The sequence below is a fragment of the Pseudorasbora parva genome, chromosome 25, assembly GCF_024679245.1.
Source record: "Pseudorasbora parva isolate DD20220531a chromosome 25, ASM2467924v1, whole genome shotgun sequence".
Classification (NCBI taxonomy): domain Eukaryota; kingdom Metazoa; phylum Chordata; class Actinopteri; order Cypriniformes; family Gobionidae; genus Pseudorasbora; species Pseudorasbora parva.
Genome location: NC_090196.1, coordinates 11,454,876 through 11,479,851, shown reverse-complemented (window position 1 = coordinate 11,479,851; position 24,976 = coordinate 11,454,876). Strand labels below are relative to the sequence as shown.

The 24,976-nt window shown below is 42.9% G+C and overlaps 2 protein-coding genes across 21 annotated transcripts; both read right to left on the bottom strand.

Moving 5' to 3' along the window:
* Positions 1-17,216: 17,216 nt before the first annotated feature.
* LOC137064617 (streptococcal hemagglutinin-like) lies at positions 17,217-21,996 on the bottom strand. Of its 20 annotated transcripts, XM_067436055.1 has the most exons (3): positions 18,225-21,996; positions 17,835-17,900; positions 17,217-17,675 (listed from the first exon to the last, which is right to left on the bottom strand). In XM_067436055.1, the coding sequence occupies exons 1-3, from the start codon at positions 21,850-21,852 to the stop codon at positions 17,293-17,295; spliced, it is 4,077 nt and encodes a 1,358-aa protein (XP_067292156.1). In that variant the 5' UTR covers positions 21,853-21,996; the 3' UTR covers positions 17,217-17,292. The 20 variants fall into 20 exon arrangements, with proteins under 20 accessions (XP_067292156.1, XP_067292144.1, XP_067292147.1 ...); XM_067436043.1 differs by having other exon boundaries at positions 17,835-21,996; XM_067436046.1 differs by having other exon boundaries at positions 17,217-18,062.
* On the bottom strand, positions 21,855-23,650 carry LOC137065013 (uncharacterized). Its single transcript, XM_067436584.1, has 4 exons — positions 23,536-23,650; positions 23,379-23,431; positions 22,014-23,294; positions 21,855-21,967 (listed from the first exon to the last, which is right to left on the bottom strand). Exons 1-4 carry the CDS (start codon positions 23,553-23,555, stop codon positions 21,855-21,857), a joined length of 1,467 nt encoding a protein of 488 aa, XP_067292685.1. The 5' UTR covers positions 23,556-23,650.
* Positions 23,651-24,976: the final 1,326 nt, after the last annotated feature.

Sequence of the window (24,976 nt, the reverse complement as noted above, 5' to 3'; positions counted from 1 at the left end):
TTTTGGCCATATTTTGTTGTATGCAAAATAATAAATATGCTTGAACAAAAAGGTGATTTTGTGTATTATTTGTATGACTTCTGAATATGTGCAAATTAAGGGTGCTTTCACACTGGACCCTTTTCACATTTTTTGTTTTGGAACAAAGAAGTAAACTGTAAAAGAGTAAATGTCTATAGTAAAAGGGATACTATATCAAATATAATTTCTATATAATTTTATTTAAATTTTTAATTTAATCCACTACTGCATTTCCATATTTTTCTAAAAGGAAAAAATATAGAGATAAAATTGATAGTGGTCAAAAGAGAGAAATGTATCAAATTTACCATCACTGTATTATCTAGCTGCTAACTGGTTATGTGTACTGTAATATAAAGGTAAAATATGTTAACCTAGATGTACATTACATTTTAAAAATGTATAATACAAATAGCTGTATTTACAGTCTTATCAAAAACCTGGTACATGCATGTAATCAAAGCATCTGCTGCTAACAAGTACAGCTGTTTTCACACACGGTTCATGTGTGTACATGAGTTTGGAAAACAGTTCCCTTTATCGAGGGAACGCGCACTGCGTCATCGTAGATGACACATCGGGGGAACGCCCTCGGCGTGACGCTGCTGAGTTCATATCAAAAAAGTCCAATCCTGATTGGTGTTGCGTCATGACGAGTAACGAGTGACGGCATAACGAGTGACGGCATACCCGGAGGTATAAAGGGACGCCGGCACAAGCAAACGCAGCTTCCTGCTTTCAGCGGTTGCGCTCTGTGTTCTGTCTGTCTATTTGGTGTTATTTGTCCCGTAGGGCTGCAATATTATTAGAGAGTTATGGCGAGCGAGCAATTCAGACGGTGTGTGCCTCCCTGTCCGCGTTTCATCGCGGGCACGGACACACACCAGCTCTGCGTGCAGTACGGCACGCAGCACGTCCGGGCCGCTCTCGAGGGAGCGGCTTGCGGTGAGTGCAATAAGCTGCCACTGAGAATGCTGCGCTCGTGGCTGGCGGTCTTTGACGAGGCCGGCCAGCCTCGCAAGCCTCGCGGTTCTGGGCCCGCTGTTGCTGAGGCAGAGCGACGCCGCAGATCGTGGGGCTCGCAGATGGATCTGTCAGCAGGATTAGGGAATGTTGAGGCATCTTCCTCTTCCTCTGACGATTCAGAGATCCTGCCGCTACGTGTGGAAGCCCGCACTGCTTGCTTCTTCCCACGAGGAGGAGGGTCAGGTGCTCATGCTGTCCGACTCTGAGGGGTTGTTGACAATGAGCACTGAAGCAGGCGCAGTGGAGCAGTCGCCACCCCACTCGCAGGCTAGGGGGGAGCTCATGGAGGTCCTGACTCGTGCTGTGGCCAAGCTGAGATTAGATTGGCCACAGGAAGAGGTGCACATCCAGCCACCAAATAAGCTGGATAAGCCCTTCTTCAAGCGTCGAGCCTCCATGCCGGGCTGGTTTCAGGATGTTAACCATTCCCGTCATCGTGAGTCAGATCCAGTTCGAGGACTGGTTCGTCACGATAGATCTAAAAGACGCATACTTCCATATCTCCATCCTTCCCAGTCACAGGAAGTTCTTGAGGTTCGCTTTCGGGGGCGAAGCGTACCAATATCGGGTTCTTCCCTTTGGCCTAGCTCTTTCACCTCGCACCTTCACAAAGTGATGCCCTCCCAGAAAATTACGTTCCTGGGAATAGTATGGGACTCTGTAACGATGTGGGCACACATGTCACCCGTGCGTATCGAGACCGTACGGGCGGAGGTCTCCAGTATAAGGCTGGGCCACAGCATCACTGTCAAGCAGTTTCAGAGACGGCTGGGTCTTATGGCAGCAGCGTCCAGTGTGATTCCGTTCGGCCTGCTCCACATGAGACCACTACAGTGGTGGCTGAAAACCTTCCCCTTCCGTATGATCAGGGTAACGCGCAGATGCATTCGTTCCCTCGTTATATGGAAGAAACCTTGGTTTCTGTCCCTGGGACTGGTATTGGGAGCATCATGTTGCCGGAAAACCGTTTCAACAGATGCATCCCTTACTGGTTGGGGCACGGTCATGGAAGGCCAACGGGCGAGAGGTCATTGGACAGCCCAGCATGCTTCATGGCACATCAATTGCCTAGAGATGCTGGGGGTCTGGAAAGCTCTGAGGAGTTTTCTCGAGGACCTTCGCGGCCACCATGTCCTGATACGATCCGATCGTATCTGAATCATCAGGGGGGTCTGAGATCGCGCCCTCTGTACAGACTGGTGCATCAGGTCCTCCTGTGGTCCCAAGGGAAACTGTCATCTCTCAGGGCAGTTTACATCCCGGGGGATCAAAACCAGGGAGCAGACATCCTGTCGAGGCAGGGGCTGAGGCCCGGGGAGTGATGTCTCCACCCAGAGGTGGTGGAGGCCATATGCGAGAGGTTTGGCCAAGTGGAAGTGGATTTGTTCACGTCTTGAGAGACGACCCACTGCCCACTTTGGTTCTCCCTCAGGCTTCCGGCTCCATTGGGCTTGGATGCCATGTCACAGACGTGGCCGAGGCTGCGTCTGTATGCATTTCCCCCGATCGCTCTGCTCCCGGGAGTTCTGGAGCGTGTCCGCCGGGAAGGCATTCGCCTGCTTTTAATAGCACCCCGGTGGCCGGCCAGGGAATGCTTCTGCGACATTATGGACCTACCAGACGGCCTTCCGTGGCAGATTCCTCTGAGGAGGGATCTGCTGACTCAGGCGGGGGGCTCGATCTTTCACCCCCAGCCAGAGTTATGGAACCTGTGGGCCTGGCCCCTGAGCGGGCAGAGCTGATAGAGGATGGTCTGTCAGCAGGTGTTGTGGAGACTATACTCAGCTCCAGGGCTCCTTCCACCAGGAGGCTCTATAACCTAAAGTGGAGAGGATTTTCCATATGGTGTAGAGACCGTGAGGTAGACCCAGTTAACTGCGCTGTGGCTTCAGTACTGGAGTTTCTCCAAAATCGGTTTTCCGCCGGGCTTACCTGTCCACACGTAAGGTGTATGTGGCAGCGATAGGAGCTTTCCACGCACCATTAGGTGAAGGACCTCTGGGGAGGCACCATCTGGTTGTACGGTTCCTCCGAGGAGCGCGGAGGATGAGACCTGTGGCTCGTTCCAGGATCCCTTCGTGCGATCTGGCAGTGGTGCTTGAAGGGTTGGTTGAGGCCCCCTTTGAGCCGCTGGAGTTGGCTGAGGCCAAGAACCTTACGCTTAAGGTGGCCTTTCTCTTAGCCATCACTTCTCTGAGGAGAGTGGGGGACCTTCAGGCATTGGCAGTTACGCCCAATTGCTTGGAGTTTGCCCCAGGCGGAGTAAAGACTATCTTGCGGCCGATTCCGGGGTACATTCCCAAGGTGCCGTCTAATACGGTATGGTCGGTGGTTCTCCAAGCTTTTCATCCTCCGCCTCTTGTGACGGCAGATGAGGGCAGGCTTCACCTCCTCTGCCCGGTTCGGGCATTGAGGGTTTATTTGGAGAGGTCTGCCAAGTGGAGGAAGTCAGATCAGTTGTTAGTGTGCTTTGGTCCACCTAGGAAAGGGCTGCCTGCGGCAAAAAAGACCATTAGTAACTGGATTTTCCAGGCAATAGCCATGGCCTATCAGGTGCGCAACTTGCCTTCACCTATAGCCGTATCACCTTCACGCATTGCCTCCTCAGTTGCCCTCCTTTCTGGAGCTTCTTTGCAGAAAGTCTGCGAAGCAGCTGGGTGGGCCACCCCGCATGCTTTCATCAAATATTACAGTCTGCACCTCCCGGCGACGCCAGGCGCTAGGGTGCTCGCCCCCTGAGTATGCACTCCGGTCCATACCAGGGGGCTCAAGATAGGCGAGGACTAGTGGGTACTCGTTCCCCGATGTGTCATCTACGTTGACGCAGTGCGAGTTCCCTCGATAAAGGGAACGTCTCGGGTTATGAATATAACCCATGTTCCCTGAGAGGGAACGAGACACTGCGTCTTGTAGCCCCGCCTATAGACAGAGCGTCCCGCTTCATAGCAGTAAGCTGTGTTTGCTTCTGCCGGCGTCCCTTTATACCTCCGGGTATGCCGTCACTTGTTACGTCATGATGCAACACCAATCAGGATTGGACTTTTTTGATATGAACTCAGCAGTGTCACGCCGAGGGCGTTCCCCGATGTGTCATTTACGATGACGCAGTGTCTCGTTCCCTCTCAGGGAACATGGGTTATATTCATAACCCGAGACGTTTTCACATCACATCCAAACAAACCAAACTTGATGTCAAATGGACCTGTGTGAAAGCACACTAATCATCAGTGTGTGGGTTCTTTTCTGTGAAATTGTCAAATGGGATGGTCAAATGGTTTGAATCAATTTGTTGAATCAATCAAGTTATGTCGGAAAGATCATATTTAGAGTTGAATGCACATGAACATGAAATGCATGAAACTGGATTTTCAAGTTGGGTGTGTGTCAGTAAGAAACATGGCGGTCTCTAGTTGATGATACATTTTCATAAATAAAAACACACCTAATTGTTCTTCAAAGTAGAGTTAACAAACTAGCTGTATTGCCTCATGTGTTCATTTAAAAAAAGTTACTCTGAGGTCCTTACAGGACAATATATATTTTTTTTATTTGAAGCTTGGGAGTACAGATATAAATGTGGTCTCATTTTAATGAAGACCGTTGGACCCTAAGTTTAACAAGTTATAAAAGTTTATGAAAATGACATTTATATGAACATTTTTGACATGAATATTTTATATGAAATACACATTAAAAAAGATCTACAATGTAAATTCTAACAAGTTCAGTTTACTTAAAAAATTTTTGGAAACTGATTGCCTTATTTTTGCAAAGCAAACTTAAAGCAGCAATTGGCTACTTTTGCTCTCAGGGTCCCCCTACAGTTTGGAAAAAATAATGTCCTCAACTACTGTCGTAAGATCTGTCATCCTACAACAGGGGATGCCATCGCGCGTGCATTTGTTGACATGACAACCCTGATAGCCCTGAACTAGTGATGCGTGGGTCGTCTCATAACCTGCGGACCCCGTATGTCTATTTAATGGTCGCGGGTGCGCGGCGGGTTGTTAAAATATATACAGTGGTGCGGTGCGGGCCAAATAACTTCATAAAAGTGGCGCCGCGGGTTGGTGCAGCACTAACAGTTCCCCTGAACACTGCAAGAGGAGTTCAGAGTTCTTCTGGCGTTGTGTGTGAAATGTCTTCATCCCAGGTAACGTTACAGTGGCATGTTTCCGCATGTCATGAATATAATTTCATGGGTTTTATTTTTTTCAAACGCCAAATAATCACAATGCTCACGTTTACAAGCCAGCGTCATTATAGTAGTCTATTGGTTACCGTTTTACAGAATCTATATGATACTTCAGTTCAATGTTTGAGTGGTAGCTCACCGTAACAAGCATGACAGCATCGGTCGGGCACGCCTCCTTCAGCTGACACCGACGAGCAAACGCTGGTCACATGTTGATCCTCGTCCTGCCTTTAATCCAATCACTTTTTTGTTTCCTCTTATTGCTTTCCTCCAACAAAACCTTTTCTTTCTTATTTGTCTGTGCTGCTTCGGACATGACTATATTATCCGACGAACAAAGTTGGGCTCGCACGTCCGAATTTAAGGAAGTTTGGGTGTTGGTGGAAGTGACGTATATGCCGTAAAGCAATCGAATTTTGTAGTTCTTTTTGTTCTCGGGTTACTACCCGAAACCCGAAGTTTAAAAGTACGATTAAAAACGATACAGACCCCATTAGGCTATGGCAGACGTGTCATTCAACCTATTGGAAGTCGATTTATCATCACAAGAGTCTTAAAAAATATATTATGAAGGTTGAAAAGTTACCAAGTGCTGATTTAAAGGGAAAACTGAAGTTAATTTAATATTCATATAAAAGTAAAGAAAGCTTACACCTCCCAAGTGAATTAAGTAATACATATCAAGTCAGTTTAAGGCCAATTCTAGTTAACATACTCTAGATATTTACTAATCTTACTTGAGATTTATTCGTAATAATACTTGAGTAGTTCCACTAACAGTGTTATATTATGTTATGCAAACATCTTAAATACTATTATATTCAACATAGTTTTAATCTGTCATTTCAGCTATGGCAATTTAAAAAACTATGTGCAATTGGTTTCCACCTTTTCTTCAAGTAAAGTGAACATATTTTTAGTAGTTCACCTAGCATGAATGCACTTAACCCTCAATTAAGTAAGGTTAATTGCATCAAGTTGTTCTTACTTAAACCATTCAAGTTGTGTTGACATAATTCTATCTGTGAGCTGAGGAAGTGTACTCCCAGAATGCATTGCAAAATGAATAAAGTTGAAGTCTGTGTGTGACTCAAGCATGGTCAATTGTTAGATATTGTCACACATATAGAGTGAAAAGTCTATTAAGAATTGCCCCGCCTCAACCTTTTGCCTGCCCACCTTTGTTTTTTTGTTTTTTTTTTGCTTTGGCAAAATGTTACTCAATTGGCTTTTACAGTGTATATTTTTTCCCATTACATTCTAGCAAACTCCAGGGGTAAAGACAGTGGTTTGATTTGGAGTTCAGTAGAATCTCTAATGTTACACACATACTATTTTTAGTACACACACAAAACACACTATTGACATCTACACCATCACCTACACAGTTATAGCTGTATAATTTATCCATCTGGCTCTATAATATGCAGATGCATATAACTGCTTATAAACCTAAGAAAATTGTGCAATCTGGTAATTTTGAAGCCTTGCCAACAGCATGAAAGTCTATTAACCCTCTGGTGTTGTTCGTTCATTTTAAACCGGAGGGAGAAAAAAGAAAGAATTTAATTTCTTTTTTTTAATCGCTACATCAGAATAGTACAAAACTCTGTGACTTTTTTGGCAGATGGGTTGAGGATCCAAATGCAGTTGTTTATTAAGGTAATCCAGAATAGTAGTCCAAAATACAGGCGAAGGGTCAAAACCATAGGGCAAACAATCTAAACAATAAAAGGGAAATCCGGGAAACCAGACAGAATCATTAAATGGAAAACGAGAGAGCACTCAGAAATGCAGCTTGACACTTGTATAACAAATCAGCATTTCAACCAAAAAATATCCAAACCTTGAGAATGTCTAAATATATATCTGAATCAGTTGTCATCATTTTATGTCTTAAAACAACTAGCCTCTTCATGTAGAGTTTTGTAGGAATAGTGGTTATATCGTAGAATTACATGTTTTTCTTTATTTTCTAATCCCACCAGATGACACTTGTCACAATTATATTCAGTTTAGTTAGGTTTTCTGTCCTTGTTATCATTGGTTATACTTTGCCTGCCTGCCCATCTGGCTGACTTTGAGTTTGTTCTGTGAGTAGGCCCTGCTTACTATAAAAGACTATTTAGTATCTTTATCTTAATTGTTATGCTTTGGACCTTCACAAGTGTGGCAGAATACAGGACCACACAAAAGATGGATTGTAAGTTCACCACCCTTGCCAAAAAATGTCTTCCTTTGCTAGAATTCACAGCTCAATTCTAGCAAATTGCCCAGTACACAGCTTTTGATGATGGGATCAAGTCTGTACTGGATTGGAGCCAATAATTATTTGCCAATGAACCTACCTGATCTGGGTGAGGGAACATGGAGAGAGGCCATCCTCAGGTGTCTGCAGTGGGCTCACCACGAGCGAATACCATCACTTACAGCCACTGCAGAACCTGAGCTCAGCCCACAGCTCACCATGGCCCTTTCTCAATATGCGTACTTGTCTGTACTTGTTCTTGTGGGCTTGTGAAATATCATCAGTCGCTGCCCGGATACTGTTCCAATTCAAAGTTCAATTCAAATCTACCCAAGGCTACAGTTCAAATCCCTGGATATGTCCTTGATCTGTCCCTTTTATCGAGGATGCATTAAGAGGAGACTTGTAGATGACAGACCGGTCCCAGAATGCATCTCCCACCGACCCGTGTAAATTAAAAATACTACTGTTAATGTGTCACAAAATGTATTTTTAAGACATTTTCATGCAATAATGTACTTGTTTAAAGATTAAATATTTGGTTTATTTATAAAGAGAGCGCCTATTTGGCAATTTCATCTGGCGTTTTCGGAGTTGTGACTTCCAGTTGATCAGCGGGCGTTCAGCGCTGATTGACTGCTAATGGAATAGCAGCGTTCTTGATATTGACACTAAAAGTGTAGGCCTATGTACATTTTAGGCTACAATAAAACAAAATATATGATAAAACACCACTCTGCCTCATTTCATTTTCATAAAACAATTAAACCTATTATAGCCACACAAATGTAGTGCAGGCAATGCATTATCTTCTCTGCATGTATATAACAAAACTAAATATGAAAAACCCTGCTTTTTTTTTTTTTGTTTACATGAAAAAATAATAATAATATGTGGTTCAGACAAGTGTGCATATGATTTTCACTGTCATAAAATGAATATGACATAAAACACAGCCCAGTCTCTTTTTGTTAAATGTCAGCTTATGTGTGTTCAATGTATAAGTCTTTGAGTTATTTGTACAAGTATAAGTAAAAGGTATAAGAAGCTATACAAAAAATAACCGTTCTAAATAGAACTAACTTTGTTTGACTGAATTGTTTGCTTTAAGATAAATAGCCTAAAACATAGAACTTCACTCTGCCCTCAGCCAAAACTATCTGCCAGGGAACAAATTAAAGCTTCATGAGATGAAAGATCGCCCGTTAGATCTACATAAGACAAATTATATCGCATGTTTAACCACAACAGAGACATCAGAGTCAGTGGCAAATGTCACATATTTTACTAGCCGAGGAAAGGCTGCTGGTTAGCAAATGCTGAGCGCCTGCTGGATCGACTGGATCTCACAACTCTGAAAACGGCAGATCAAATTTTCAAAAAGGCAATCTCTTTATAAATAAACCACAGATTTGAGCTTTAAACAACTACGTTCTCGCCTGAAAAAGACTTAAAACTACATTTTGTGACACATTAACAGTATTTTTTAATTATGCAGGTTTCTTGTCCTATTGATGCTAGTTGGTTGGTGCGAAATGCATTCTGGGATAACAGTCTGTCTGAAGTCCACAAGTCACCTCTCGATGCATCCTTGATAAAATGGAAGGATCAAGGACACATCCAGGGATTTGAACTGTACTTGGCTAGATGTGAACTTTGAAATGGAACAGTACTTGACCAGCGACTGATGACGATTCACAATTGAGATTGATGACGATTCCTCCCGTCCTCTAGAGCTCGTTCTACGGAGTCGAACTTGGCAAGTCTGAACTACCAAGGACACAAGTCAGAAGTTCGCATTGAGAAATGATCCATGAGTTGCACAGAGCGACAGCCAGTTGCCATTGTAGATTGGCATCCCCGAGCTTTGTGTGTCTGATTCAGTGTGTGAACCGGCCAGATCACCTGTAGTTGAAGGAGCATTGGTGGAATCTGGGGGAATGAAAAAGTTCCCTTCTCACACCCTCGCCGCAGTGAGACAAACCTGAACTTTGCTTCTTCCCATGTCAGTGTTGATGTTATTACCACCATGGCTCCTCCCTCCTGCAACACCGCCGTGGGGCAGCATCCCATCTCAGGGAGTACTGTCACAATGAGTATTGTGTACTGTCACAATTATATTCAGTTTATTTAAATTTTCTGTCCTTGTTGTGTGATTGTTCTAATTTGCCTGCCTGCCTGTCTGACTTTATCTGAGTTTGTTAAATACTATTTAGTATCTTTAGCTTGATTGCTGTGCTTTGGACCCACACAAGTGGGACAACACTAATCTGCCTTAGAAATATGGGATTTCAATGTTTTCATTGAAAAAAAAGTTGAATGCATGTGTAAATTATTTACATTTAACATATTAAGTACAATAAGTACAGTTGTAACATGGAAAGTTCCCCTGGGCATCAACAAGAGCAGTCAGAGAGGAGGTCTAAGTCTTTGAATGACCAAGTTTATCCATCAAACTATAGCTAAATTAATTAGAATTCATTACATTTATATAATGCTTTTCTAGGCACCAAAAGCGCTTTACATATAGAAGGGGGGAATCTCCTCAACCACCACCAATGTGCAGCACCCACCTGGATGATGCGACGGTGGCCATATTGCGCCAGAACGCTCACCACACACCAGCTAAATGATCATGATCAAGTGGTTGATAATTAAATACGTTCAATAACTGAGGATTACTTTGAATAATTTGCCAATGACTCATAAAGGAACTGTATGTAAGAAATGTATTTCAATTAATCATAAAATGGCTTCCGGATATCAGGCTTCCGGATATCAGTAGCTGGATAAAACACAGATGGAGTCAAATTACCATCTGTAATAATAAAAAGAAGTTACGTGCAGAAGAAGCACACAATTACAAATTATGGCGTGTTTAATTTTATTAATTAACTAATTTATTTATTTATTATTAATAGATAGCTCATATTTATTATCCAATATGCAACGCCACCTTCATAGGAGCACAGGCGCTACGGTTCTTCCTCATAAGAAAGGAAGCCATGTTGAATGACGAAAAATGACTGCATTCCATACTATCGACCTCAACATTCTTTTGAATAGACTTGAAAATGATGTTGACATTAGTGGAATTGCATCAGCATCTTAAAACATACTTAGCAGTTTGTAGCAGTAAACGAAGAGATGTCAGTTGTCAGATGTCAGAGAAGTTCAGTATTAAGTATCGCAAGGCTCAGTGTTAGGCCTGTTGCTTTTCAGCCTGTACATGCTACCGCTAGGAGATATAATTTGGATGCATGGTGTTAGTTTTCACTCTAGGGTGTGTCTAGGTTTCTAGGCTACCAAACACAGACAGAGAAGCACTCTATATTTCTTCACGCCCTGATTAAAACTTGCCCGTTCAGAAGATTAACAGAATGCACAGCTGCTATAAAAAAAATAGTTTGACTAATTTCCTGCAACTTAATTCTGAAAAGATTTTTAATTATTGGACAAAAAAAAACCTCTACATGTAGCTTCGCCAGCTTGTTTATTTTCAAGTAGCACGCGGAACTGTCACAACTGATGTTAAGCCCGCAAATAATGTTAAGACTGCCCACTGACTCTGTACACATGTGATTGGCCTGACTAGAGTTTGGTTTTTCCATCTCGCAAGCCAATGGAGAGTTGCTAGACGCCCTGGCTGCAAATTATATTTGCTGCCGCTAGTGTACGTCTAGATTTCTAAGCTACCAAACCCAGACAGAGAAGCCCGATTCGTCACTCCAGAGAACACCACTGCTTTACACGACTGCGTCCGACGCTTTGCATTGCACTTGATATAAGGCTTGGATGCAGCTGCTCGCCCATGAAAACCTATTCTATGAAGTTCTCTACACAGTTCTTGAGCTACTGAAGGCCACATGTAGTTTGGAGGTCTGTAGGTCTATTGACTCTGCAGAGAGATGGTGAGTTCTGCGCACTGTGCACCTCAGCATGCACTGACCCCGCTTTGTGATTTTACTTAGCCTCACAGGTTTACGTGGCTACACAGGTCCGTGTATGGTGGTGGCATCACTAACTGATTGAGGATCAGTGATCCTTAGCAGTTGTATTTATGATTTGAGGAAATTTATATGATTTCTTAAGAAAATGTAGCTTGTGCGGACGCCACCGCACTACTTGATCAACAAAAGAGCTTCACTAAAAATGTTAGTGTAAGACTGAAAAAACTAGTATATGCCGAAATGTCTGAATGAAGAACAAGGACTCTCTGAGAAAATAAAGGAAATTAACATCTGAACTGTCCCTCACACACCACTGGAGACGCAAGTCTCACCTCACTATCAGCTAATCTACATCTTTCCCTTTTGACCCACTCTCCCCCAATTCCTTCCCTGTCTCATGCTGAGATCACCTGAAAATACACACAAAATCTCTATATTACAATGTCAATCCACACGATACAGTATTATATGCGTTTGATATCGTTTGAAATGTCTCAGTGCGACTGGTACAAAGATCTCATCCCTACAGAAGTTAACCAAAAGATAATCAATGTTTTAAGAGTTTAAAGATATCTTGTCTTAGTTTGGTGGGTGTGGCTTTCAGCCATTTGGCCTTTGCATCAATACAAGTCTTGATCAATGCAAATTCCCATTGTGAACTTTGTGTTTACATTTGAAAGAGTTTCTACATTTGTTTCTGGGTATTTAAGGAAATGTTGCAAAGAGCTCAGGGCTTGACACTTTAAACCGGTCAGCCCGTAATGCTGGATGTCTCAAGATAGCCAGCATTATGTAGTTTTCAGAAGTCAGGTATACATTTCATTCTTTACTTCAGAGTATTTGATGTTATATATGGATTACCTTTGAATTGACTATGTAATTGGCTTTATACATTTACCTGACTGTTTAATAAATTGTTACACTTTTATTGATTCTGACTTGCTCTGGAATTATTCAAGTTGGGTATAATTTCAACAAAGGGTTAAACGGAATAATTAAATGTGTACTTAAACTATTAAAAATGAATGACCAAATAACCAATTGGCATTCTAACCTAAATTCTAAATTATAATTAAATGGAGTCAGATAACGAGGAATTGGAAAAAAATCCCCTTTTCCCCGCTGAAAAGACGAACGCGCAGCGAACTTCACCCGCCGATCGTTAGCCTCCATTGGGACGATTTGGGCGGCCTTACATTAGTATCACTACTTAAAAGAAAGAATTGCATTGCTAGCCAAACCCAAAACCTATGCACAAAAATAATGACAAATGCTGACCAATACTTAATTACTTTTTTCTTTTACGGAAATAAAATAATATTTAGTAAAACAAGCAAAATGCAAAAATCTACAAATGCAGCCAAAGTGAACATCTGAACTTTCAGTAAATCAAAGAATGAATGCATAAATTAATTATATTTTATTTACTGACAATTATAAGAAACATGAATAAAAGTAACCATCCCAATAAATAAATAAATATATAACAACACATGAAAAAAACTTTATTCAAACTTATTGTTGTTATTGTATTTACAGGTGATGAACCCCACATCCTGCTGCCATCTCAACACAGCTGTGCCCGTTTTGTGGCTTTATTTTGATGAAGCAGCTGACCATGTGAACACTTTCGCCGGTCCTTGTCGTCCATATGTCCCTCATTGCTGCTCTTCTCAATGGGGACATCGTTGATCCAGATGATGAGAAAGACAAGGATGACGGCCTCCCTGACAATCTGCCACTGGGTCTGCTCCGAACATTCATGTGCCTGCTCTCTATGAGCATGACTGCCTGTAATACATTTAAACAGATTAAAACATTTTACCATTCATTTCAGCAGTCCATTTCTTGCTATATTTAAGTTCATATTTTCTAAATTACATGCAATCTTTTGTTGTAACTTTCTGACTTTTGTGGTGTAGTGGGCTAAACCACTGAAATGGCAAGTAGAAGGTTTCTGTTCGATCTCCACATCCGTCACCACCAGTGGTGAGCAAGGCTCTTTACACCAGTGTGTGCTTGAGCAAGGCTCTTCAAAATACTACAATATAAATGCACTCACATCATACGATTTCTATTTGGGGACAAAGGTTTAGTTTACCTAAACTTATAATTCCTGTCATTATTTACTCACCTTCACACTGTTCAATCCCTGCGTGTTTTTTTTTGTTTTGTTTTTTTTCCAGAACACAATAGGGGATTTGGTCAAGTCCCACTGGGTTTTTTTTTGTACAATATCAGTCAATGGAGCCCATCTTCCAGAACCTTCATGACATTATTTGATGATGTTTTGAAGCTTCTGAAAGTCCGGCTCGATTGTATGAACAGAAACAAGCAGAACAAACTTGACCAAAAACCCTTCCTCAATGGTGGTGTGATGGAGGCCTCATCCATGGCACTACAACATTTCCAGGAGCTTTTGTGGCTCCCCATCTTCAGTGCTCACACGAGTCTGCTTACATTTCAGATCTTTAAAACCTCTTAACGTTCATGAGGACGTGGACGCACTGACGCTCTCTTTACTTAAATAAGCTCAAAATTACTATCAGATGTAAGTAATTATCTTGACAAACTATACATCATTAAAAAGATCTAAGAATAAAGATTTTTTTTTTTTGCCTCTGTTTTATTCTCAAAGTCTTATAGTGACCGTAATGTGTTAATATGTGCCAGGAGTTATGAATGATCATCGGCGTTGCTACCTTTTGATTGTAATATGCGCGTCATTTGCTCCCATTCATAAAAAACTCCTCTGTGGTTGTCATGAAGACTCTCGACAAAACAACTTCCTTCAGGGCTTTACTTCAAATGTGTGCAGATGTGGAGAAATATTGATAGATTCTCATATGTTTGAGTCAAATTTCTATACAGAGAAGTATTATTTATTCAATCTTTATCCAAAATCCGCGGATGAATCATTATGAGCGCAGTAGACTGTGATGTGCTTTGTTTTCAATTCATTCTGGCAGCCGGAGGGCACTGGAAAAAGCTGTACTATTGAAAATTCACTCCATATATGGCTCATGAAGAACAGACACACCATGTTACATTCAGGAAGTATCTGACATAAGCAAAATAGCTTCCAAAGATCGTCAGATCGCTATAGCATGCAGATAGACATGTTTGAAGACAATAAACACACAATCGCAGCAATATATGGTTGGTCTGTGTTCTTTATGCCATGTTGGGTGGTTTCATAATAGATCATATTATAATGCAATGCTATTCCACATAGCTTTTAGCATTGTGTATTCTCTCAGATTTTTTGACCCAAAGCTACATGAGATCACAGATTGTTATATAAAACACTCGACTTATAAAGTGTAAAGTGAAATGAAGTAAGTTTTGAATAAAACATGATTTTAATCTTAGAAATTGTTGTTTTGGTGGTGTGCTAAGCTAACATGCTAGCTTGCCCTAGATGCACCTGCCACTGAGCAAATACTTAATTTTTATGAATATTTTCAAAATGTAAAACTTCTGAAATGCTTATTTGGACGAAATGCATTTGGTAGAGTCTCATTGGAGGTAAAGTGAGAGGTTTGATTTAGAAATGAGGTTTGAATAGAACAGTTTAAATAGAGAATCTTTAGTAATTATAATGCAGACAAAAGAATAATAATTAAAGCCATAACCAGTCCGCACAAATGTGAATGTGTGCCGGGGAGACAAACTGACTAAACAATAGAGGCAATACACTGTATAAAAAGCTCAGAAGACATGGCAATAAACATCGGTTGATATTTTAGAGATATCTCAAAATAAAATCACATGAAACGATCTTGTAAAACATTTAATCAAATTCAGAGTTTTAGACTTATCATCTTCAGATCGGAGATATAACATGGTCAGACTTTTGCTCCAAGGCCAACTTCAATTTTATTTCCATAAAGATATTTCATATAAATTTCTAATAACTTTACAAAACTTTGAAGCTTATTATAGCTTTTGATTATTTTTGATTATAAAAATATAATTTTGACTTTACAGTAAACTGCCAAGTGTCTGCTTTCAAATGAGACCATAATTATGCATTTAGTGCAAAGGATTCACAAACTGTATTTGTTTTAGTCTGAGTATGCATTTCTTAGGATTTTTTCAAAAGTTGGGATTCAGCTTAACAGGTTAAAAAAATGCACAAAAGCAGCAATTTTAACAGCACAATGTAATTTGATTTCTGTATAGAAGTAACCAAATGATCTTACTTTCTATTCTATTTTTTGTTCAAGGTTTTCTTCTTTTTCACAAATGCCACTGCCTTACCAGCCCTGCTCCACCAAAAAAAAAAAAAAAAGCTCTGCAGCAAGTGCATAGGCGTCAAGAATCAGAGAAGTGGTGTAATAACTGTTTGTAATTACAATAATTAAAATAAACTACAACTTAAGAATTAAATGGATGTTTTATTCACTTCTGTATAGACAATGCCTGACTTAATGCTAATAACTGACTCATTCAAAGCCTTTGATGGCAGCGTTCCTTCATGAGCCGCTCTCCACCGGATAAACACACGTGTGCTCTTCTGTCCCTGTAACATCCAAACTAAATTCACGTTACTTCTGGTTTATGTGTTTTGAATATTGAGGTAGTTGCTGATGTGTTAAAGAGGGAGTGAAACACTCAGTTTCAGTCATTCGTGTTAATCTTGAGTACCTAGAGTAGTATTGCATCCTTCATATCTCCAAAAATATTTTAGTTTTATCATATTTATAAAATAAAGATACGCTGTACCAAGTCTTTCTGTAAAAATCAGAGTGAATGGAGGTGTCTCATGTGGATGGAGCTCAAGAATGAGGAGCATGCACAGCTATTGCATTGAGCGTCAGAAACAGTGAACATCCAGATAAACTCCCAGACCATACATTGCATACTCCAAAAGATAAATTAAATACATGTGACTATGTTGGTTACTTACTGTGCTTATGCAGCAATAGCCAACAACAAAGACATTTACTCAACAGTTTTACTCAACATCTGCAGTTTCAATGCAAGACCGTGAGCCTTTATTTGTTGGGACCGCTCCTTCTTTAAGCAATAGTCAGGCTGCAAATCCAGGGGTGAATTAGGCCTTGTTTATAAAACAATCAACAAAATGTAGGAAACAAAAACACTTTCACAACTCTGTTGATGCTCAGGAAAAACTGGAATCTGTGCAGGGTTATCATGCCCTGGCAACCAAAAATACACTTCTTTGGTGACATTTCTTGAAGTTTGTGACCTGTGCAGAGATGCCGACAACGTCCCTAAAGCTGGGCAAAGCGCTTCAATGGCCATACTGCCTTTGCGCTCTTGCTTTGGTTGACAGGTGCCCACAAGACCTGTAGAAGAAAGTCTGCCTCATTTGACAGCACAAACCCACACCAAAAAAATAAATAAATAAAGCCATTGGATGTGCACGTCAATGAAAGCAGTACACCATAGGCATAGTTCAACACTAGTAGACATGGCCAAAGCTCACAAGAATTTGTACATCATCCCAGCAATTCTTGCCTACTCTTATGAATACTGGGGATGCAGACTTTTTTCATACTATACAATATAGAGGTTTGCAGCTGGGATGACGTCACTTGAGTACCTCATATTTCAAATTGAAGCAGAGTCTGAACACCAACATTTTAACGCAAATCAGTCATATACCAATTGCAGATACTCTTAATTTCCCTTACTACAAAACATTTATCAAATTTACATTAGGAAATTTGAATACTCAAGTAAAGTTAAATTGTGATGTATAAAAAAAAAAAAGCAGAGATCAAGGGGAGAAAAGGGCACAAGAAACTACTATTTTCAAACATTTATTGGTCTTAAATCTGGAAGACATCACTTAGCATTGTGTGGCAGTTTTCTAGAGTCACTTAGCCCTTGACATAGTAGCGGTCTGAGGAAAAGCGGCGGGATGGTTTAGAAGCTTGGGTATTTTGGTTAAACAAGCCATAGCTACTCAGGACCTCAGAAACACTTGATGCTCCTTGTGAAACAGCTGCACCTGAGGTTTGAATACCTTCTGATGGTGGCCATCTTTGAGACTTCTGGTGTTGGGACACAGCATCACTTTGAAATGCTTGGCTGGCAAAACCTTGGGGTGAGGATAGGGATAAACTTAGGTAGGAGGATCGAGACCCAAGGGCAAAGGGACTCCTGGTACCTTGAGGCTGGATTGATCCCCCTGACTGGGTGCCATAGCTAGAGGTAAACTGCTTCTGTGAACTCTGGACTGTAGCTGACAGTCTGGCAGCACCTTGGGGTGAGGCTATGGAAACACTTGGATAGGAGGATGGAGACCCAGTGGCAAACTGCCTTCTGGTACCTTGAGGCTGGAGTGATCCCCCTAACTGGGTGCTATAGCTAGGAGACAGCTTCTGTGAACTCTGGACTGTAGCAGATTGACTGGCAGTACCTTGTTGTGAGGATAGTGATACACTTGGGTAGGATGGAGACCCAGTGGCAAACTGACTTGTGGTACCTTGAGGCTGGAGTGATCCCCCTGAATGGGTGCCATATCTAGAGGTAAACTGCTTCTGTGAATTCTGGACTGTAGCAGACTGACTGGTAGCACCTTGGGGTGAGGATAGTGATACACTTGGGTAGGACGATGGAGAACCAGTGGCAAACTGCCTTGTGGTACCTTGAGGCTGGAGTGATCCCCCTGACTGGGTGCCAAAGCTAGAGGTAAACTGCTTCCGTGAACTCTGGACTGTAGCAGACTGACTGGTAGCACCTTGGGGTGAGGATAGCGATACACTTGGGTAGGACGATGGGGAACCAGTGGCAAACTGCCTCGTGGTACCTTGAGGCTGGAGTGATCCCCCTAACTGGGTGCTATAGCTAGGAGACAGCTTCTGTGAACTCTGGACTGTAGCAGATTGACTGGCAGTACCTTGGGGTGAGGCTATGGAAACACTTGGATAGGAGGATGGAGACCCAGTGGCAAACTGCCTTCTGGTACCTTGAGGCTGGAGTGATCCACCATAAGCGGTGCTTCCCTGCATGGTTAAGATTTTAGAGGACCCTGACGGAGTGCCATAGCTAGAGGTAAACTGCTTCCGTGAACTCTGGACTGTAGCAGACTGACTGGTAGCACCTTGGGGTGAGGATAGCGATACACTTGGGTAGGATGGAGACCCAGTGGCAAACTGCCTTGTGGTACCTTGAGGCTGGAGGGATCCCCCTAACTGGGTGCCATAGCTAGGAGACAGCTTCTGTGAACTCTGGACTGTAGCAGATTGACTGGCAGTACCTTGTTGTGAGGATAGTGATACACTTGGGTAGGATGGAGACCCAGTGGCAAACTGCCTTGTGGTACCTTGAGGCTGGAGTGATCCCCCTGACTGGGTGCCATAGCTAGAGGTAAACTGCTTCCGTGAACTCTGGACTGTAGCTGACAGTCTGGCAGCACCTTGGGGTGAGGATATGGAAACACTTGGGTAGGATGGAGACCCAGTGGCAAACTGACTTGTGGTACCTTGAGGCTGGAGTGATCCCCCTGACTGGGTGCCATAGCTAGAGGTAAACTGCTTCCGTGAACTCTGGACTGTAGCTGACAGTCTGGCAGCACCTTGGGGTGAGGCTATGGAAACACTTGGATAGGAGGATGGAGACCCAGTGGCAAACTGCCTTCTGGTACCTTGAGGCTGGAGTGATCCCCCTAACTGGGTGCTATAGCTAGGAGACAGCTTCTGTGAACTCTGGACTGTAGCAGATTGACTGGCAGTACCTTGTTGTGAGGATAGTGATACACTTGGGTAGGATGGAGACCCAGTGGCAAACTGACTTGTGGTACCTTGAGGCTGGAGTGATCCCCCTGACTGGGTGCCATAGCTAGAGGTAAACTGCTTCCGTGAACTCTGGACTGTAGCAGACTGACTGGTAGTACCTTGTTGTGAGGATATGGATACACTTGGGTAAGACGATGAAGAACCAGTGGTAAACTGACTTTTGGTACCTTGAGGCTGGAGTGATCCCCCTGACTGGGTGCCATAGCTAGAGGTAAACTGCTTCCGTGAACTCTGGACTGTAGCTGACAGTCTGGCAGCACCTTGGGATGAGGATAGTGATACACTTGGGTAGGATGGAGAACCAGTGGCAAACTGCCTTGTGGTACCTTGAGGCTGGAGTGATCCCCCTGACTGGGTGCCATAGCTAGAGGTAAACTGCTTCCGTGAACTCTGGACTGTAGCTGACAGTCTGGCAGCACCTTGGGGTGAGGCTATGGAAACACTTGGGTAGGATGGAGACCCAGTGGCAAACTGCCTTGTGGTACCTTGAAGCTGGAGTGATCCCCCCAACTGGGTGCCATAGCTAGGAGACAGCTTCTGTGAACTCTGGACTGTAGCAGATTGACTGGAAGCACCTTGTTGTGAGGATATGGATACACTTGGGTAGGATGGAGACCCAGTGGCAAACTGACTTGTGGTACCTTGAGGCTGGAGTGATCCCCCTGACTGGGTGCCATAGCTAGAGGTAAACTGCTTCCGTGAACTCTGGACTGTAGCTGACAGTCTGGCAGCACCTTGGGGTGAGGATAGTGATACACTTGGGTAGGATGGAGAACCAGTGGTAAACTGCCTTGTGGTACCTTGAGGCTGGAGTGATCCCCCTAACTGGGTGCTATAGCTAGGAGACAGCTTCTGTGAACTCTGGACTGTAGCAGATTGACTGGCAGTACCTTGGGGTGAGGCTATGGAAACACTTGGATAGGAGGATGGAGACCCAGTGGCAAACTGCCTTCTGGTACCTTGAGGCTGGAGTGATCCACCATAAGCGGTGCTTCCCTGCATGGTTAAGATTTTAGAGGACCCTGACGGAGTGCCATAGCTAGAGGTAAACTGCTTCCGTGAACTCTGGACTGTAGCAGACTGACTGGTAGCACCTTGGGGTGAGGATAGCGATACACTTGGGTAGGACAATGGAGAACCAGTGGCAAACTGCCTTGTGGTACCTTGAGGTTGGAGGGATCCCCCTAACTGGGTGCCATAGCTAGGAGACAGCTTCTGTGAACTCTGGACTGTAGCAGATTGACTGGCAGTACCTTGTTGTGAGGATAGTGATACACTTGGGTAGGATGGAGACCCAGTGGCAAACTGCCTTGTGGTATCTTGAGGCTGGAGTGATCCCCCTGACTGGGTGCCATAGCTAGAGGTAAACTGCTTCCGTGAACTCTGGACTGTAGCTGACAGTCTGGCAGCACCTTGGGGTGAGGATAGTGATACACTTGGGTAGGACGATGGGGAACCAGTGGCAAACTGCCTTGTGGTACCTTGAGGCTGGATTGATCCCCCTGACTGGGTGCCATAGCTAGAGGTAAACTGCTTCTGTGAACTCTGGACTGTAGCTGACAGTCTGGCAGCACCTTGGGGTGAGGCTATGGAAACACTTGGATAGGAGGATGGAGACCCAGTGGCAAACTGCCTTCTGGTACCTTGAGGCTGGAGTGATCCCCCTAACTGGGTGCTATAGCTAGGAGACAGCTTCTGTGAACTCTGGACTGTAGCAGATTGACTGGCAGTACCTTGTTGTGAGGATAGTGATACACTTGGGTAGGATGGAGACCCAGTGGCAAACTGACTTGTGGTACCTTGAGGCTGGAGTGATCCCCCTGAATGGGTGCCATATCTAGAGGTAAACTGCTTCTGTGAACTCTGGACTGTAGCAGACTGACTGGTAGCACCTTGGGGTGAGGAGAGTGATACACTTGGGTAGGATGGAGACCCAGTGGCAAACTGACTTGTGGTACCTTGAGGCTGGAGTGCTCCCCCTGACTGGGTGCCATAGCTAGAGGTAAACTGCTTCCGTGAACTCTGGACTGTAGCAGACTGACTGGTAGAACCTTGTTGTGAGGATATGGATACACTTGGGTAAGACGATGAAGAACCAGTGGTAAACTGACTTTTGGTACCTTGATGATGGAGTGATCCCCCTGACTGGGTGCCATAGCTAGAGGTAAACTGCTTCCGTGAACTCTGGACTGTAGCTGACAGTCTGGCAGCACCTTGGGGTGAGGCTATGGAAACACTTGGGTAGGATGGAGACCCAGTGGCAAACTGCCTTGTGGTACCTTGAAGCTGGAGTGATCCCCCCAACTGGGTGCCATAGCTAGGAGACAGCTTCTGTGAACTCTGGACTGTAGCAGATTGACTGGAAGCACCTTGTTGTGAGGATATGGATACACTTGGGTAGGGTGGAGACCCAGTGGCAAACTGCCTTCTGGTACCTTGAGTCTGGAGTGATCCCCCTGACTGGGTGCCATAGCTAGAGGTAAACTGCTTCTGTGAACTCTGGACTGTAGCAGACTGACTGGAAGCACCTTGTTGTGAGGATAGGGATACACTTGGGTAGGAGGATGGAGACCCAGTGGCAAACTGCCTTCTGGTACCTTGAGGCTGGAGTGATCCACCATAAGTGGTGCTTCCCTGCATGGTTAAGATTTTAGAGGACCCTGACGGAGTGCCATAGCTAGAGGTAAACTGCTTCCGTGAACTCTGGACTGTAGCAGATTGACCGGTAGCACCTTGGGGTGAGGATAGTGATACACTTGGGTAGGAGGATGGAGACACAGGGGCAAACTGACTTGTGGTACCTTGAGGCTGGTGTGAGCCACCATAAGTTGTGCTTCCCTGCAGGGTTAATGGTCTAGAAGACCCTGAATGGGTGCCATAGCTAGAGGTAAACCGCTTCTGTGAACTCTGGGAAGCAGAAGACTGACTGTCAGCACTTTGGGTTGAAGATAGTGATACACTTGGGTAGGAGGATGGAGATCCAGGGGCAAACTGACCTGTGGTACCTTGAGCCTGGATAGAACCACTGGAAGTGCTGCTCAATTCTTGAGAGGCAAAACCAGAAGTGGCCTGAGAAGTGGAAGCAGAGCCCTGAGTCTGGGTAGACGCAAAGCTGAGAGAGAGACTACCCGGTGTGTCTAGAGGTAAAGCAGGACCCATCGACTGGGAATCTGAAGTGCTCTTTGAGCCATCCACAAACAAGCTGGGAGAGCTTTGACTATAAATAGACTGGCTAGAAACCACCAAGTGAGAGGGCAGAAGCTGGTTTGCGATTTGGGACTGGGGAGGTGAAGCTACTTGAAACAAAGTGCCATAAGCTCCCAAACTGCCAGAACTACCCTGAGAGCTAGAATCATACAGACTCTGGGTACTCAGATCACTGGTAGACTGACTAGAACCAGAAGAACTGAGCTTGTCATAGGAGTCTGGGGAATAGGGACTCAAGGAACTTTGAGATGGAGACAAGTTACCATAACTGCTTTGATCCTGAGAGGAGATGGATTGATCGGAGCCTTCTGAAAGTTGTACAGGGCTACTTTGAGATATATAACTGGCATCTGCAGCAGATGAACTGTTGTTAGAGATACTCTCCTGAGAGGACACAGGCAAAGTGGCTTCTGCTGATTTAGCATCAGAATTTTCCTGAGAGGTGGACATGTACAAACTAGTGGAGCTCAGATTACTGGTGGACAGGCCAGAAGTGCCAAGTACAGTAGGGAAACTAGTACTTTCTCCTTGTGTAGAAACATTAACGGTTTCTGGAATGATTAGTGAGCCCTGGAGTGATGGCAAACTGCCTGCTTGATGTTCATTTAAGGGTAGAGGCAAAGAAACTAAAACAGAGCTGCTTGGAGCCGTTTGATCATGCAAAATTGATTCAGGCCTGCTGGAAACATGACCTTTAACAAACTGGAATGAGCTCAACCTTTTCAGGGGTCTGTCAGCAAATAAACTAGAGCCCACTTCTTTAGGCAAATTCCCATACACAGGGACATCTGACACCAGAGACTGGACTGCACGAGGTGAGAACATATTGCCAGAAAGCTGACCCCAATGGTGGTGGGCATTTGAATAAGCTCCATCTGTGAATGAGACAAAAATAGAAGACCTTGCAGACAAACCTAATAGATTTAAAATCATGGGAGAAGTGGAAAAAAAGGGCTTACCTCTAAATCCAGAAGCATTACTCAAAAGCAGTAAGTTTATCAACAAGGGTAACCTACAATAATAAAAAATAAAAAATAAAATAAAAAGTTAAAGACTTAAAAAAAAAGAAATATTTGCAAAAAAATTCACAAACACAATTTGAAGGAATAAACTTACCCTTTCCACCCTTGATCCATGGCAAACAAACCAAGAAAACAACCTGAGTAACAAAAAAATCTCCAAAGGGCACGTTTTCAAACCACCATACAGAGACTAAAAAAACCCCAAGCATACATGTAGCTGGAGATAAGTATATTTTATAGGCTTTCATCAGTCCAATTAGAGTGAATAGCTAATTGCATGAAACATTGTTCACCTGGGAAACTAACCAGCTGTGAAAAGATAATTGAGGATTGTTTTATGAAGGCTCTGATACCCTCTGCTGTTTAAACATTGCAAAGCAGAAAATTAATCCAGATTTTCACTGTGTAATGTCTCCATGGGATAATAATAATAATAATAACTTTATTTTATATAGCGCTTTTAAAAGTAAATTCTCAGAGCACTTCACATTTGTAAAATCAAGACAGATAAAACAGGGATGGTAAACACAATATTAAAATAAATAAATAAATAATAATAATAATAAAAAATAAATAAAATAATAATATAATAATTAAAAAAATAAATAAAAAAATCCAAGACATAGCAAACTCATAAAATACATCTCTAATCCAACCACAGGAAATCGCCTTTCACCCAAATGCTTCCTTAAAATAATACGTTTTGAGTAACGATTTAAACATATTCAAGGATGGTGCATTTCTAATGTTGGCAGGCAGATAATTCCATAATTTAGGGGCAACTGAAGAGAACGCCCTATCACCCATTTTTTTTTTTTGGTGCGTTACCGGAACAACTAAAAGACCAGCGTCGGCTGAGCGTAGATTACGTGTCGGAATGTAAGGTGTTAAAAGCTCAGAAAGATATTGAGGAGCAAGTCCATTTAATGCCTTGTATGTCAGCATAAGGATCTTAAAATCAACACGAAACTTCACCGGTAGCCAGTGCAAGGTCTCTAAAATAGGTTTTATATGATCTCTATGTCTTGTCCTAGTCAGAATACGTGCAGCAGAATTTTGTACCCATTGAAGCTTGTGCAAAATAGATTTTGATGCACCTGCTAACAAGGCATTACAGTAATCAATTCTGGAGAAAACCAGAGTATTTATTAATTTTTCAGCTACAGGAAAAGACAGCATGGACCGTAATCTGGATATATTTCTGAGATGGAAGAAAGAAACTTTAACAGTATTACGTACATGAAGTTCAAATGTTAGATTAGAATCGAAAATTATTCTCGATATTCTCATACACTTTCACAAAATGTGCCTGATAACTTTAGGGTGAACTTTATTAATTGTTTATTAAACATTATGTGTAATTGTCATAATGTAATGCAGACTTTGCAAGGAGACAGTTGCGGATATGGGGCAGATAAGTTTTAGGATCGAGCACACGCAGCAGAACGAAGCAAAATTTATGCTAATTTAGGGAAAAGTCTCAAAACAGTCCTGTACCTTTATATATAGTTTGTAGCTAGTTTGTGTACTAAAAA